The 17,025-nt window shown below is 35.2% G+C and overlaps 1 protein-coding gene across 1 annotated transcript in view; it reads left to right on the forward strand.

Annotated features, from left to right (window-relative positions):
• Positions 1-17,025, forward strand: part of Fsip2 (fibrous sheath-interacting protein 2) — a 65,304-nt gene that overhangs the window by 40,486 nt on the left and 7,793 nt on the right. The window contains exons 17-19 of the mRNA NM_001370266.1: positions 250-9,908; positions 13,845-14,339; positions 15,643-15,734. Coding sequence (NP_001357195.1) covers positions 250-9,908; positions 13,845-14,339; positions 15,643-15,734 — 10,246 coding nt within the window. The remainder of the gene's footprint in view (positions 1-249; positions 9,909-13,844; positions 14,340-15,642; positions 15,735-17,025) is intronic.

A 17,025-nucleotide genomic window follows, 5' to 3' on the forward strand; every position in this document is an offset into this window, starting at 1 on the left:
TAGTTGATGCACTTGTATTTTATTCAAGATGATAGTATAACACAAATCTTTATACCTTACAAGTAAATGCAGCATAGCATCACATATTTTGACATAATATATTTTTAAGTAATTGTATCACTGGAGTATGGCAGGATGTTGAGAAGTATTTAGGGAAAATCCTATTTCTTTTTAAAAAATTTCCACATTTCCTATAAGCCATTCTAAAAATGCTTTCATGATTCTGTTTTTTTCCTATTTTTTTTTTAGTTTCTACTGAGAAGTTTTCTCATGTATCTTCACTCTCAAAAAAAATTGATGATGCAAATCAGCCTCTAATAAGCATTTACAGCAATTCTTCAGTTTGTCAGTTTTGTGAGCATCTCTCAGACGCAGTTATCTGCTACCTATTTTTAAACATTTCTGATGGCATCAAAAAATGCAGCAGAGAGAAAGCATGGGAAATCCAAGATGCAATAATTGACAAAAATGTCATAATTCATTCTCAATTGTATAAAACCAGGTCTATTTCTATTGGAGATCTCGCTTTAAGTATTTTTGAAGTTATTGTTGAAGTTCTTGCTAATAGAAACATGATAAATGCTGATAAGGCACATCAGGCTTCCATAAAAGCAAAGTACATGTTCTGTCCAGGAGTGACTTCTTCTGATTTTGATGATATCTTTCAAGATCTCTTAAAAGAAGTGATCTTTGTATTGTCCAAAATATTAGGAATAAATCATTTTGAAAATAATGTAAGAAACAAGTCATATCCCACACTTAAAAATAATTTGCCCGTGTTCAACAAAGTCAATACCATAGAAAATCAGATAGGCCCCAGGAAGTTGGAATCATCTCCTCCCCTAACTGATCAACTTGCTCAAAAAAATAAATTAAATTACCTGGCACGTAGGTTAAACAGTCTGGTTGGCAGCCTAAGATCTCGCGAATCCAAAGAAGTTGTCAATGAAGTCTTTAATATTGTTTTAGATTTATTTTTACCAGATGAGATCCCTGATGGGGATTTGAGTTCTGGTAAACTAGCAAAAACATTTTCCTCCTCAAATAATCAACCAAGTAATAGAAGCCTTGCAAACAATGTAGGGCTTTCCCCTAAATCAATTTTTCTTCTCAATATTGTGTGTGAGAAACTTATTCGAACACTTCTAGAAAAGTGCATGGGGGGCACCCCATTTTTTGAGGATAGTTCACTTTTTCGTGAAATACCAGAAGAATGTCAACATGTCAAAGTTCTTCCAAGTGTTCAAGGTGGAGGTTTTGATTATCGTGAGGCACCAATGGACTGTGAACAATTTCAAGGAGATTATATGTCAGAGCTGTTGGAAAATCTGGCAGACGTTGATCAAGATTTATTATCATCAGACTGTATACTTAATGTGATTTCCCATAGCTTGGTTAAATCTCTGATGGACAAACTATCTCATGGTTTACAGCAAGCTCCCTTTGAAAACAAATACAGGAACTATAGAACAAGAGAAATGCAACCTTTCATTACAAAAGCAAAAAGGCAAGAATTAATAGAACCAGAAGAGACTAAAGGCCATGTAGGATTCATGAGCTATGACAATAACTTCTTGACCAAGTCCTTAAATAATACCAATGCAAATAGCTTTAAAAAGCACACACAGTTTGGCAAAAAACATGCAGGAAAATCTATCTCTTTGTCATTTTCTGATGGAAAAGAATCAAGGGGAATCAACACAGCATGCTTTCATAAGCTATGTCAAAGAGGTGTAAATGGTGGTGTTTTTTCAGCCACGTTTTTAGAGGAGATAATCTCAGAATTATTTTATAATCTGTCTACATCATTGTGGAAGAAAAATCCAAATATCACTGAAGCCTGGCTAAATGAGATAAATACATTACTTATCAACAATGTAGTGAAAAAGTTAAATGATGCTGAAATTACTGTCCTAAGGTATCCTGAAGAAAGATTATATTTTCCATCAGCCCATAAAGGATGTATTGCTAAGATTGTTGATTCCATTTATTATGATGTTTTACAGCAATATGAATTTACAGTAACCTGTGGTGGTAATCTACCCTATGACAATACTCCAGTAGCTAAACGAATATCTAACAGCATATTATTAGAGGTTATAGACTATCAGCTTCCATCTTGCTTCAAGGGAAAGCTCAGATCCAATCTATATCACACTCTCAATGCTGAAATCATACTGTATAAACTTCACAATAGTCTAAAAAATTTTAACTCTGAACCCATGACTTCAAAAGATTATAGTACCATGTTACCACACTCATTTTTAGAATATGTTATCAGAAGAGTCTTAGCTCAACTTATTTCCTTGCCTATTAAGTCTTCATCTTTAGAAAAAAAGTATTTGGCAAGTTCAGATTTTAATGAAATGTCCAACTGTATAACAAATAAGGTTATGTCAGCCATTTCAAAACATAAAATCTGGTTGACCATCTATGATAATCAATGTCTGTATACAGATAAAAATCTCCAAAAAATGGTAGATTCTGTTTACAGTAATATTTTGCAAATGTCTTCTTCTGTTGATTCAATACAGAAAAATATAATTAGTCGAAGTCCAATTATGATTGACCAAATAGCCAGTTTCATTATCCAAGAGATTATTGAAAACCATCTTCAGCCATTTTTGTGTGGAGAGAGATTACCTCGCCCCAAAACTCCACTGGATGAAGTATCTTACATGGTCAAACAAGTTCTCAGTGACGTTGTAGAGTCTCACAAGTCCCAGAAGCCATCACCTTTTGGCATTTACCCTGATAAGTTAGTAGGAGAAACCGTCACCAGAGTCTTATCAAAGATTTTTAGTCCTAATACTAATATTAATGTTGAGCTGGAAAATGTGACCCAAAAAATAGTAAGCTCAGTGCATAAGCATTTAGACAAAGCTAAGATTCCGATTCTATGTCATAAGCAACCACCCTTTCCCTTTAGTAATACAGACATTGTAGATGAACTTGTGACCTCAGTATATAAGAATGTTTTGAAGCAGCATGGACTAGATCCTGACATTGATGAGTCAGTAAATGGTGAAGTTTTTGTGGAAAATATTACCAAATTAATCACAGCTGCTATTTCAGACTACCTTCTTCACCCACTGTTTTCTGGTGATTTGCCAGCTGCCTCTTGTTCTAATTCAGTGACTGATCATACTGTTTATGACATTCTTGGTGACATCAATAAATCTAGTAAGCCAAACCAGACTTTACCTCTGTATAATACATTACTACCATATACATTTTTAGAAGATATGATCAGAGTACTATTATCTAAATTTTTTCCTTCTGCCCCTAAAATTGATTCATACAAAGCAGCTTCAAAAGATAAAGAAGGAGTCAATTTTAATGAAATTGCTTCCAACCTGATCAGTGATATTAGGAGAAAAATTTCCCAACATGAAATTAGATTTTCAAAAGATGAAGATAAAACCAAGTCCTTTTACTCAGAAAACGATGTTCAGCATCTTGTTGATGCAGTCTTCATGAATATTTTAGAAAACTATGGTTCTCCAGAATCAGTGGAACAAAATATCACAAAAAGTAATGATGTCTTCATTGATCAAATAGCAGGTTTTATTATTAAATATATCTGTGAACACCATCTTCAGCCATTTTTGGAAAGAAAGCAATTATCTACTTCATCGTACAAATATTCTGATGATGACAGGCAGGACTTACTTTATGGTAGTGCTTATTCCTCAACATTTCTGGAAGATGTGGTCTCCGGTGTAGTGAGCAAAATATTTCATAGGGTGATTGGCATTGTACAAGTGAACTCAACAATAAACTCAGAAAATATCTTGTTTGATAAAGCTGAAAACCTCATATATTGGATAACAGAGGAATTTTCAAAAGCTCAGGTTACCACTATAGAGAATGCTGAAGAACGGTTGAGTTTATCCCCAGTAGAAGGAAATATACTCCAAAAAATCATTGACACTGTGTACAGCAAAATTTTAGAAGAACATGAAATGGAAATCATGCCTAATAAAGATTTTCTAAATGATACAAAGGCATTGGCTTCCCAGATAACTGAAATCATTCTGAGTGAAATTTCTTATTTCCAAATTCCACCAGATCTCGTAGCAAATCTTCCTTTACGCTTACATTCCAAACTTAGTCAAAATGTCTTGGTGAACAAAGTGCATTATGACATTAGTAAGTCAAGATTCCGAAGACAGGCTTCAACGATGTACACTACCATGCTCTCCCATGTTCATTTAGAGAAGATAGTCACTCAGCTTATGTCTCAGATAAATCCATCAGATTCCAGTGTAGGACATTCTGACACTTATCAATCAGAATTGAGTAACACAGTCGTAAAACTGATTAATGAAATCATGTCAATAATTTCAAAACATGCAATATGTATTGTAAAACATGGAAATGAAAAACAGAGCATGATTTCAGAGAAGGAAATGCAGTCGATGGTCGATTCCATTTATGCTGATCTTTCCCATTCAAATCTGTACCAGTCTCTTACAAAAGATAAAAAGGGCCTAAGTAGCATACCTGTTTCAAAAATTGCAAATTTTATAATAAAGGAGATCTTCAATCATCATCTAGAATCATTCTTATCAGGAGATAAAAGTATTCTTTCAGCTTCAGTGGCTCAAACCTGCAAGAAGAAAGCAACAACAAGCACTAAGCAAAGGGAGTTGTCATTCATTGTGAACTCAGCTGTCTTTTTGGAAGAAGTAATCACTGAGCTTTTATGCAAAATTCTTCAGACTTTTATACAGAATTCCTTGAGTATGGAAACCCCAGAGAGAGCAATAGCAGAAATAATGGACATTGTTACAACATTAGTAAAATCAATTGTTTTTGAGTTCACTTCATCTGAGATTTTAGTTGCAGAACATTTGGATGAAAGTCTATGGTTTTCAGAGACATATAAAGAAATGGTTCAAAAAACAGTCAACTCAGTTTATGGAAATATATTTTATGAATATAAATCTCTGACTCAACTACACAGGGCTGTACAATATGACACCTCAGGTTTTGGAGGGAAAATGTATCATTTTCTATTGGAAGAAATGTATGATTATCAGGTGCAGTCATTAGTTTCAGGAGAATTAATGCCTTCTTGCTATGCTTCACCTCAATCTGCAAATATCATCAAAAATGTCCTCAATGTCATCTTGAAGGATACCAATGCATTACCATCATGTATTACAGTGCTCCCTTGTTCTCTGATAGAAAATATGATTTACAAGCTTTTAGAAAACATCTTTCCTTCAGATGACACTACAAATGAACTAAAGAAGGAGGAGAAGGAGGAGGCTGGGCCAGATGATGTTGATGAGTTCATGGCTGCAGCTTCAAAACTGACTGATGAAATTATACAAGAAATTTCTGAACATGAGATCAGGTTTGCCAATGCAGAGGATACAGCCAGTATGATATATGAAACAACTGAGAATTTCATCGACTCTGTATGTAATAATATTTTGAAGAACTCTGAATTCCAAGCAGAAGTACAGAAAGATGCACACAAAAAGGGAGGTTCATTTCTCAGTAAAATAGCTGGTTCAATTATTAAAGAAATCATGGATCATTATTTGCAGTTATTTTTATATGGTGAAGGCTCACATTCAAGTAAATTACCTCATTTTGGTGGTGCTTCTGTTGTTGCTAAATCTGGGAAAGAAAAGGCACCATCCTCTCTCTTTTCAGCTGCATTTTTAGAGGATGTAATTGTTGACCTTGCTCACAAATTTTGTTCTTTCTTAACTCTTACTGATGATGCCAGGAAAAAAGATTTGCCAGAGGCAGAAATTGTAAGCTTAGCTATTAAGTTTGCAAACTCTCTCATACGAGATTTTAGGAAAAGTGGAATCAAAGTATTACCACATGCTGAAGAAATATTTTCTTTCCCACCAATTGCAAAGGAGACAATTGATGAGATATCTAATTTTGTCTATGATCAGTTCATAGGGAAATTAGGAGCTGATGGTATTCAGAAGGATGGCACTGGCAACATGGTTATAGAAATGGTTTCTTCTTTGGCACAAAAGGCAATCTCTACATTCAAGATTCAGCCACTATTTTCAGGAGACTGGTGTTCAACTTTCTTCTCATTTCTAGATGCAGAAAATATCTCCCAGAGGGTTCAGCTCCTCCCAAAGGAGACATCAATGCAAATTAGTGGCGCCTTAAAACAGAACCAGCTTGCTCTATCTAAAATCACATCAATTAAAAAAGATGACACCCAAGATCCAATACTTAACTCTATAGCTACCATTATGAAAAGTAATATCATCAATCTTCTATCAGGACCAAGTGCAGGCGTCACAGATGCAAAGAAAGAAGATGAAAGCAAGGTCAAACCTGCCACCCGAGAGACCACCTCACCACCCACATCTCCACCTGCCACCATGAAAAGCCAAGGTAGTCAGGTACAACAGTTAGCTACATCTCCACCCACCAGCATGAAGAGCCAACGTATTCAGGTGCAACAGTCAGTGATGTCTCCACCCACCACCATGAAAGGCAAAGGTGCTCAGGTGCAACAGTTTGCTACATCTCCACCCACCAGCATGAAAAGCCAAGGTAGTCAAGTGCAACAGTCAGCGATGTCTCCACCCACCACCATGAAAAGCAGAGGTGCTCAGGTGCAAGAGTCAGTGACATCTCCATTCACCACCAAGGAAAGCAGAGGTGCTCAGGTGCAACAGTCAGCAATGTCTCCACCCCCCAGCATGAAAGACAGAGGTGCTCAGGTGCAAGAGTCATCAACATCTCCACCCACAACCATGAAAAGCAGGGGTGCTCAGGTGCAACATTTGAGCAGCAAATATAAAGGTAATGAAACTGGGAAAGAGAACTTAGTCCTAGTCAATGAGCAGGGGCAGATTCTTGAAATCTTCACCCACTTTGCAGTTGCTAAGACTGTGGAAAATAGTCCTGAGAAGGAGGTATTTATATCAGATTTGAAAATACAAAATGAAAAGAAGCTTGATGTCAGTAAAAGTTCAGTAAAAACAGATGATAGGCCCATGAGTAAGGATAAAGAGACCATGACAGAAAAAACTGTACTCATACCCCAACAGCCAGTCAAGGAAGAGAGGAAACAGTCTGTAGTGAAAACTGATACAGAGGAAGAACAATACTCAGAAAATGAATGTGTTGAAAATGTCATTGAAAATATTTATGACAATGTTTTCATAGTATCTTCTCAAGAGCCATTGGATTTTTCCAGACCAATATACAGCAGAAGCCTCACAAGTGATAAAGCACTGGTTATCCTTAAAGATTCTGCACAGCTTGTTCCAGCAAAGGATTTATCCTCATCAGGTCACAGAGACATCGCTGCTAAAGAGAAAGCAAGTAAAGAAACAGAAACTAAAATAAGAAGAGACAGAAGTGAGACCAAAAGGTCAAAAGAGATGAAAAGTAAATCTAGTATGACAGACCATCCTAAGCCATCAGAAAGTAAATCTAAAATTGTTCCTGCCAAGTTTCTAGAAGACGTGATCGCTGAACTGGTGAACAAACTAGTATTTACATTTATCTCTGATAAAACTACAGATACAAATGAGCAAAAGCCAGGGGAACTTTATGACACAGCTATGAGACTTGTCAATTCAATGACAAAGGAGCTTTCAGATGCAGAAATTAAGGTATTTAGACCAGAAAAAGAAGATGAAGTACAAGCAGCCAAAGAACCAGCTCCTACATCCCCTCCTGAGGTTAAAGAAACAGTTACAAAAGAGCCATCACCCAGCACAAATATTAAAAATGAGGATCAAATGTCAGATGTGCAGAAAACACCCGAACAGTCCTCTCCTGACAAGTTGCCTGCCTTAGAGAAAATACCATCAATTGAGAAATCAATAGTCAATAAAATTGTTCACTCTTGTGTTTGCAACATTTTCAAGGAGTGTAAATCTCAAGAGTCTATTTGTGAGAACATCAACAGTAATGGGGAGAATTTAGCAAAAAGGCTAACTAGCACAGTGATAAATGAAATTTTTCAGCATCAGCTTAACTTGATATTTTCTGATGAGGTACCGGCTTCAGCATGTGTGCCTCTAGAATCAAAAGATGTTGAGCAAAAGGTCCAAAATGTGGTGCAAACAGTCAGTAAAGAATGTCAGACCGCATCTCCCTATACCGTACAGTTGCCTTACAAATTTTTAGAGGATGTGACTTCTGGTCTTCTAGCAAAAGTCTTTTCAAAACTATCCAATGTCAAAACAAAACTAACTCCAGAAAATGTGTTGACACAACTCGACTTCCTTCAATCAAATTTAGTAAAAACGATTGCAGCAGAGATTTCCAAAAATGAAGATTTGATTATTCAGTATGTAGAATCCTTGCATCCAAATGATGATGAAGTCATTCAACTGGTGGTTCAGACAATTTATAATAATCTTTTGCCACAGTTTGGATCACAGGAAATCTTACAAAAATGTATAATTAGTGGATGCAAACTCCTTTCAAAAACCATAGTTGACTTAGTTCTACGAGAAGTGACTGGCAACCAGTTGCAGAACTATTTTGGTGGTGAGTTGACTCCAATTCAGTGTGCAGAAGTTGACAATGTTGTTGAAAATATCCTCACCAATGTTGTCTTAACTACTCCATCACAGCCATCAGGTCCTCGTAAACTATCTTATAACATAATAGAAACAATTGCTGTGAAGTTCTTATCAAAGCTTTTATCTGTGTTTCCAAAAGGCCATCCAGAAAGAACTAAATCTCAAGAAACTGAAATGCGAAAAATAACCTCAAAAATATTACATTCAATACAAGAATTTATCTCCAAAAGTAAAATCAAAGTTGTACAACCTGTGAAGGAATCAGAAGCTGTGCCTTCAGCTGACAAGGCAGCTATTGAAAAAGTAGTTAATTCTGTTTATACAAACCTTTTGAAACACTGTGGCTCCCCTACATCTGCATTTGAAGATTTAATGAGGAAGAGTGATGTCATTTCTGACATAATAGGTTTTTCAATGGTAAAGGAGATTTCCAATTCTGAATTTCAACCTCAAGCAGAGGAAGAGCTTTCAAGTTCAGAGTTAGCCCTAGAAGCGGTCAAGATTATGGAAAAGGTGGTGAAAATTATTGATGAACTTAAGTCGCAGGAAAAACCTGCATCCATAACGGATGTAATGTTAGACTCCAGAGTTTTAGAGGAAGCTTTGGCCTTGTTCTTGGCTAAACTAGTAAAGACACCTGGTCCCGCTAGCAAAGACACAACCAGTTTAACAAAGCCTGAGTTAAATAAAATCGCATCTCAGTTGACAAAATCTGTAACAGCTGAAATTTCCAAAAGTAACATTAGTCTTGTGGAATCAAATCATGAAGAACAATCTTTAGATCCAGAAAATATTGAAGTGATTTCTCAGGTTGTTGAGTCTGTTTACAGTAACGTAGTAAAACAATCTGGAACAGAGAATGAACTCTCTGATATAAAAGGTACAAAGAAGGCTTTCCCTAAGAAGGTAGCTAGCTTAATTGTTGATGGAGTTTCCAGTGTTCCATCATGTAGAGTTATCACAGAGAGCTCTTACACTGCTGCACATGGAGATTTAGACACAAACAGAATCATTGAAAAGGCACAAAAACATGCTGCACTAATGAGCTCTGACTCAGACAAAGACTCCAAAAAGGAATTAGAAGATGAATTTCCAGTTAGAATAGTTCCACATGTCAGGAATAAACCATTAAGAATAGATCCAAATATCGTCTCAGACCACTTAGCAGTTATTTCTATGAAAACTCAGCCTCTGGAGACACTTCAGATGGACTGTTTAAAGAGAACTGGATGTAGCATAGCAGAGCTGAGAAGAAATTCCATACGTGGCATAGGTCCCTCTTCCACAGATGTGTCTGAAATGGGAACAAGACAAAAAGAGAGACGCATCTCACTGGATAGGACTGGACGACTAGATGTGAAACCCTTAGAGGTAAGATGTGAAACTCTTAGAGGTAAGAATCACAACAATGGGGGAGATGGGCAAATAGCAAGCCAGTTCTTTGATTTTCACCCTCTCTTAGATAGATGGAAAGCCATGCTTGTTATTTTGCCAGCTGAACAGGGAGTTAGCTACATCAACTCATTTCTACAATCATGATTTTCAAGGACTTGCCATATCCATATTTCACAGGAAAGGCCTAATGCTAGTTTTTTTTTAAAATAAGATTACATACAAAAACTAGTCTTTGAAGCACAGAAATACACATATCCTTATTAACACTGGACTGACACAAATATAATTTATACTTATATAAATTTAATTGGACATTTATAAGAACATGTGTATAAAGGCATAACAGAACTCTTTTAACATATGCCTGCCCCCAACTCCCCCTAGATACTCCACACCTTCCTACCCACCCTAAACCCTGAGTATAAAAATATTTCATGAGAAACCATTTTATTGAATTAACAGTAACTGGCCTCTCCCTAAGCTAATGCTATATCTAGTCTTAGGCCACTTGAGCAGTGTCAGGTATCGCTTCTATTTCATTTGATTGGGGTTTGCATCCAATCAAAGTATGTAGCAACTGTCATAAATTTTGTACCACTATTACAAGAGCATATCTTGAAGTCAGGTCATTGTGGTAGGTTTCAGGTTTGATAGCTGGATATACTGAAAGCTACATTTCTCCTTCTGTAGCACGCAAAATACCTTCCTACCTCGTGACAGTTTATCAATAGACAAGAGACTTCTATTTAGGCACCAGCTCTATTTCTTTATATTTGAAAACATATGTTTGTGGTATCTAGAGCAATAGTAATTTACTGTCAGGTTATGGAGGGTATCCAATAGACTTATCAATAAGTTGTGATGTTTGGAGGGCTCTGTAGGATCATCAACTCAATAAAATGTAACCCCTTCCTGGCATAGGGGTTCTCTTAAAACTCTTCACATTGAACATGTGAGTTTTTGAAAGTTGTGTGTTTTTATTAAGGATGTAATCAGTGCCATGTCACTGACCCAAGTATAAAACTTCAGAATATAAACACTTCAATTTTTTCCAATATGATTCTGAAAATCTCTGAATTAAATTTTAATGCTTAATAATTAACTGGTTATTAAATAATTAGCTAGTTAATTAACTAATAAGTTAGTTAAAACTTCACTAACTAATAAGTTAATTATTGATTGATTGATTGATGATTGACTGTTGAGTTAAAGACCGGGCCACTATTTAGCCCTTGTCAACCTGGAACTCACTATGAAGGCTGGATATATCAAGCTATTTCTTCAAAAATATAACATTCCCTTTTAGACAGAATTATAACTCAAGAATTAAATAAAATGTAAAGTCTTGGGGTGCTTCTGAGGATGCTAAGATTCAGATTCTCCTCAGAGTTATTTCAGCAGTAACAACTACTAGAAAGTGGGAAGCTGCCTAGATATTGTACATGGAGCTCAGAGGGCACAATTGGAGTGAGCCACCATCTGTGCTGGGTTAGGATTAATACTAATAAAGCTGTTTTGGGGTACTGCCCCCTTCTGTATTCTCACCAAATCCCACTACACTCTCACTCACGTTCTTGTAAGTAGCCCCAAATAAAATCACTGCTTTCAGTGAAACTAGTAAGCTAGAGTTGGATATAATTGTGATTGTCCTTTGTTTGTTCGTATTATATTTTGTAGTCTATCCCTGTGTGCTAAGATGAACAAATATTTGTTCATGTATCCCCAGAAAAATTTTACCCAAGCGTCCTCTAGCTCCCTCTAGCTACAATACCTCTGTCTCTTGGTGGTAAAATTGCAGGTGTGTGCTTTCTATTTTCTAACTGTAATACTAAAATTATTGTGCACTGGTACTCCTGTACTCTCAGTTTTTCATTTTTAAAGAACATGCTAGTTTTTTTTTTTTTAAAGAACATATGATAGTCCCTTCAAGTTTGAAATTTCCTCTCCTTTCTGAGTTCTCTCATTGCTACATTAGCATGTATTGTGTGTGGTTTTCATTTATATATAAGCAATTCCCTGAGAGTAAACTTTGTGTGAACATCCTATAGAATAATATTACTAAAATTATCTATTAAATCATCCATAACAATTTCTTTTTTTTTTGACATTCTTTTTTTAAATTAGGTATTTTCCTTATTTACATTTCCAATGCTATCCCAAAAGTCTCCCATAACCTCCCCCCCCCTACTCCCCTACCCACCCACTCCCACTATTTGGCCCTGGCGTTCCCCTGTACTGGGGCATATAAAGTTTGCAAGTCCAATGGGCCTCTCTTTCCAGTGATGGCCGACTAGGCCATCTTTTGATACATATGTAGCTAGAGTCAAGAGCTCCAGGGTACTGGTTAGTTCATAATGTTGTTCCACCTATAGGGTTGCAGATCCCTTTAGCTCCTTGGGTATTTTCTCTAGCTCCTCCATTGGGGGCCCTGTGATCCATCCAATAGCTGATTGTGAGCATCCACTTCTGTGTTTGCTAGGCCCCGACATAGTCTCACAAGAGACAGCTATATCAGGGTCCTTTCAGCAAAATCTTGCTAGTGTATGCAATGGTGTCGGCCTTTGGAGTCTGATTATGGGATGGGTCCCTGGATATGGCAGTCTCTAGATGGACCATCATAATTTCTTTTCGTGGTTCTCAACTTTATTTAGGTCACATATGAGCCACAGAAAACAGTGATTTTAAACAAACAAATACCACTCTTCTTTTTTGAGGGAAGAAAATTCCATTTGATACTACTACTACAACTACTAATAGTGGCAGCAACAATAATAATAAACAACCAGAATGCAAAGCACAGAAATCTCATGTGCCACATTGAGTATAATCAGGTCTTTTTTCAACAAAGAGACAGACAAAAACAAAAAAACAAAACAAAACAAAACAAAAACAAAACGAAAAACAAAAAGCAGTAAGGAAGATTAAATACTTTAGGCTCTTGACTTGCCTCATGGCTCAACATTCTGCTTAGAGATGCTATACTTTTCAACTAATGAGACATGTCAAAACCACTCTCAGTAGCAAATCCCCAACACATATTACATATATTTGGATCTTCTAACCTTACTAATTTTTTACATATAATAAAGATGCTTTAATTATTTAAAGAGTTGCTTCTAAATAGTTCATTTCTATGGAAGATACTTTTAAGACGTTATCACTTGAAAATATAGCTTGGAAAGTTGCAGAGAAAGATTGAGTCAGACAATAATTATAATTAGTTAATAATAAAATGTTAGCTAATAATTAGAAATAATTGCTGTGCTATAGCCAAAGGCTACAGAAATAAAGAGATCTGGTTATTGAATTATAGTTACCATTTCTTGGATGTATCTATAATAATAAAAATTATAAGAGAACATTTGAGTAGCATATGAGAAAGAAATTAAGACTACATATGTTTTTGCAAAAGACAAAGAATGAAACTATGAAAAAAGTAGTATAAAGATCACAATTCCAATGTGTCATTGCTTTTATAAGTAGAATTAGGTATACTTATAAAATCTTGACATTTCTTTAATAAAACAATGTCTAGATTTGTATAGAGTTCCTTATTGACTTCATAAAAATACAAGTAGTTCTATAACAATTTTAAGAGAAATGACAAAAATAAAAAACAGTAAGTTCATTTTAAAATAAAATATAAAGCTTAAGCCAATCTATTAGACTGAATATTTGAATAAATTATGATAGATTTATATCATAACACTAAAATAATGGCATATACAAGCAAATATTACATATGATTTTTATCTACATTATTTTAAAATAGTTAAAATACACTAGAGATGGTATTTGAAGATATATTTTAGATTAAAGTTAGGAATCATAAATAAGAATTATGATACAAAGTAATATCAGGAAAGTGACTAATATATTTCTTTTTAATATTTATTGTACTTTCAATTCTAGGCTGTTGGCAGAAATTCATTTCAAAACGTAAGAAGGCCTGATATCACCAGAGTAGAGCTTTTGAAAGATATTAATAACAAAACAGATCTGATCATCCGGCTTGTAGCTCATGATATTGGTCGAAAAGAGTCAGATAGTAGCTTAAGTGAGGGCATGGTTTCTGATGAGGAGGAGGTTGTCCTAGGAGAAGTTGTTGGAGACCAGTGCTTAAGAAAAATATCTGGAGGACGTGTTCAACAAGTAAAAAAATCTGCAGAAAGCCACGTTGTTTCTTCCAAGACAGCAACAAGCACAAGCAACCTGAAAAGGTTCTTAGCCCTGAGCAAATGTTGTCAGCCCACATCTGGCGAAAATATTGAAAGTATTGAAGAAAGTGGAATTCAGATAATGGACCCTAACAAGGCATACGTGAAAAGAGCTGCTGCCGAGCTTGACATGCCTTCTTGCAAAAGCTTGGCAGAAGAAACAACTTCTAGGGACAAGTTACAATATAAGGTAGGTAGCATGCATAACTCTCAGTAGCTGGTAAGGCAGGACAACCTCAAGCATTCTGTTATTAGGATGCCACTTGATTACACAGCAAAGTATCCTAAAGTAGAATCATTATCTACATAGGCCTGTGGATATACAGTATAGGTTAGATAATTAACAGAACATGAAACTCAATTAACTATTTGATAGAAAGAAACCTAGAACAACTAGCTGAAGGAAAAGGGAAAATGGAAACAGCTTATTGGAAAGTCAACCTTATAAATTTATTAATAAAACAATACATTCCATGTAGTATTGGGGCTGTAAATATTTGTTGGACATCCATAAACAGCTTCATGTCAATAAGAAGAATCCAGATGGGCTGGCTAAGTTATAAAGGAAGTTATAAATGATCTGTGGAAAGTCAGATTGCTGCACAGCATCTGTTGAGACCTGGCCCAAATCCACACCACTGGAAACAAATAACAATAATACCATTGTTGAAAGAAAACCATTACCTGGGTTTTAATTCCAATTTTCACTTAAGAGTTGCATTACCTTTCTAATTCTTACAAGGAAAGTGATTTTCTTACATAGTTTCCAAGATTCTACAAAAATGTAACAGATTATTGAAATTATTTTTAACATCCATTAAACTTCTTAATCATGATGGGGTACAGTATATGTTACTGCATCCAAACTGCCAAATGATGATAAGAAACTCAATGATGCCTTTGGTTTCACCCTGTCCAAAAGTCTGAACTAATCATATTTTTGGAAAACATAGGATGTGGGATTTCCTAGTGAGACAATTGCCTTAATTAAACATCCTAACAGAGCTTTTGTACTTTTGTGTTTAGACTAACAGAAAAGCTGCAGTAAACCACAGAAAATAAACACATGTAATTTCAGCCAAATCAGAAGCTCATGGTTTCCCAACAAATAGAACAGAGTATGTGTTAAAATGTCTGATCAAACAAGCTTATGAAATGTCTAGAGTTCCATTTTTGCTCTTTTATTTAATTCAGTAAACTGTAATTAAAATATTTTAAGGTCTAAAAATTGAATTTTACATTCTTCAACATCTGTATTATGTTCATGTTTAAACTGTGTTCAAAACCAAGTATCATAATTTAGACTGTCTTCACAGAACCATTTCAAACACTTATACTACTACGAAAACTTATTTTAAATTTTAAAGAATATTTTGAATACTCTCTAAAACTTTGTTTTTATTAAAGTGTTTATTGGAATGCAAAAATGCCAATGAGGGAGAAAGTACATATTGAATTCTGTTGTTTGTAATACCTGATTTATAATATTACAGGAAGAAGAAATCCTTGCTAGTGAACCAACACATTACTTCATACACAGAATTATGAGTACATCATCATACAACCAAGAAGACCTCATTTCTGGGTATATAAAATTTAATGCAGTGCAAATATAGAAGCAGGAAGCAGGGCTTATGGCAAGAAGGGACTGCTAGTAAACCTGTAGTTGACTAAGTGTCGAGCATCAAAACCTTCTCACTTCTGATTCTCCATCCCTTGACTCTGCTATAAGTCTTACGTTTCCTCTTGCCTTGATGCTATACTTCTAGCTAGCCTCTATATATTCATTTCAACACTTGCAGCCCTGTATATAAATGTCTTTGATCAGATATTTGCTGATATACTAAGGTATTGTTTTTTATAGCTGTTATTAAAACCTGAAGGATATTGATAGGTCAGTAAGAGAAAGTGTACTATCAGCACAGAAAAATTCCTGCTCACTTTTGTTAAGTAATCTAAAGGTTATAGTATATAGCTCTGACTTACAAGAAGAGTCTGAAGTAGACATGGTAAAAGGTTTAGTTGGAACGCTCAGATTATTATTAGCAATACAAATTAGCTGTATTAACCCACAAAACTGAAAATATAAACTATTAAACAGAATAAGAAATATACTGTGTTCTGAAAAAAAAATGGTTGATTCAAAATCAGAAGAAAAGAATCAATACAAAGAATGGTAAATAGTTACAAATTGCACACATACATACATTTTTATATATTCTATATATTTACATATATATGGTGTCGATATTCAAATCACTCCCCATACCTCAAAACTCAAACAGAACAGTAGAAAATGCAAAATATTTGAGTATTACAATCCTCTAAAGTAATATAGAAAAAGCAGAGGAAACGTGCTCCATGTCACTACTCACTAAGGACAGCACATGAAGGAGCTGCACATCACTAGTCACTAAGGAAACACAAATCAAAATCACAGAATATACCACTTTGAACTGATGATAATAGCTGAAGAGAAAAGGGGGATAAGAGAGTAAAGAAAGGGAAAGAAAGAAAATAAGGATTAGGCATGCAAAGAAACCAAAATATGTGTGTAATGACTAAAATTATAAAATTGTGAAATCATTGAGAAAAGCAGTATGGAGCTTTCCTAAATAAGTTAACATAGAATTATCAGGTGACCCAGAAATTATGAGTATGTTCTTCAAAGAACTGAAAGCAGGCACTGCAACAGGTTATTTGTGAACCTGTGTCAAAAAGAGCATGATTTACAACCTACAACGGAGAGCAACCTACAATGTTCATCAGTGGATGAATTCATGAGCCAACTGTATTAGGTATTCTTTAGAATATTATCTATTATTTAAAGAAAATCCTCACATGCTATGATATTCATGAACATGGATGACTTTGAA

The sequence above is a fragment of the Mus musculus genome, chromosome 2 (genome assembly GCF_000001635.26).
Source record: "Mus musculus strain C57BL/6J chromosome 2, GRCm38.p6 C57BL/6J".
NCBI lineage: Eukaryota > Metazoa > Chordata > Mammalia > Rodentia > Muridae > Mus > Mus musculus.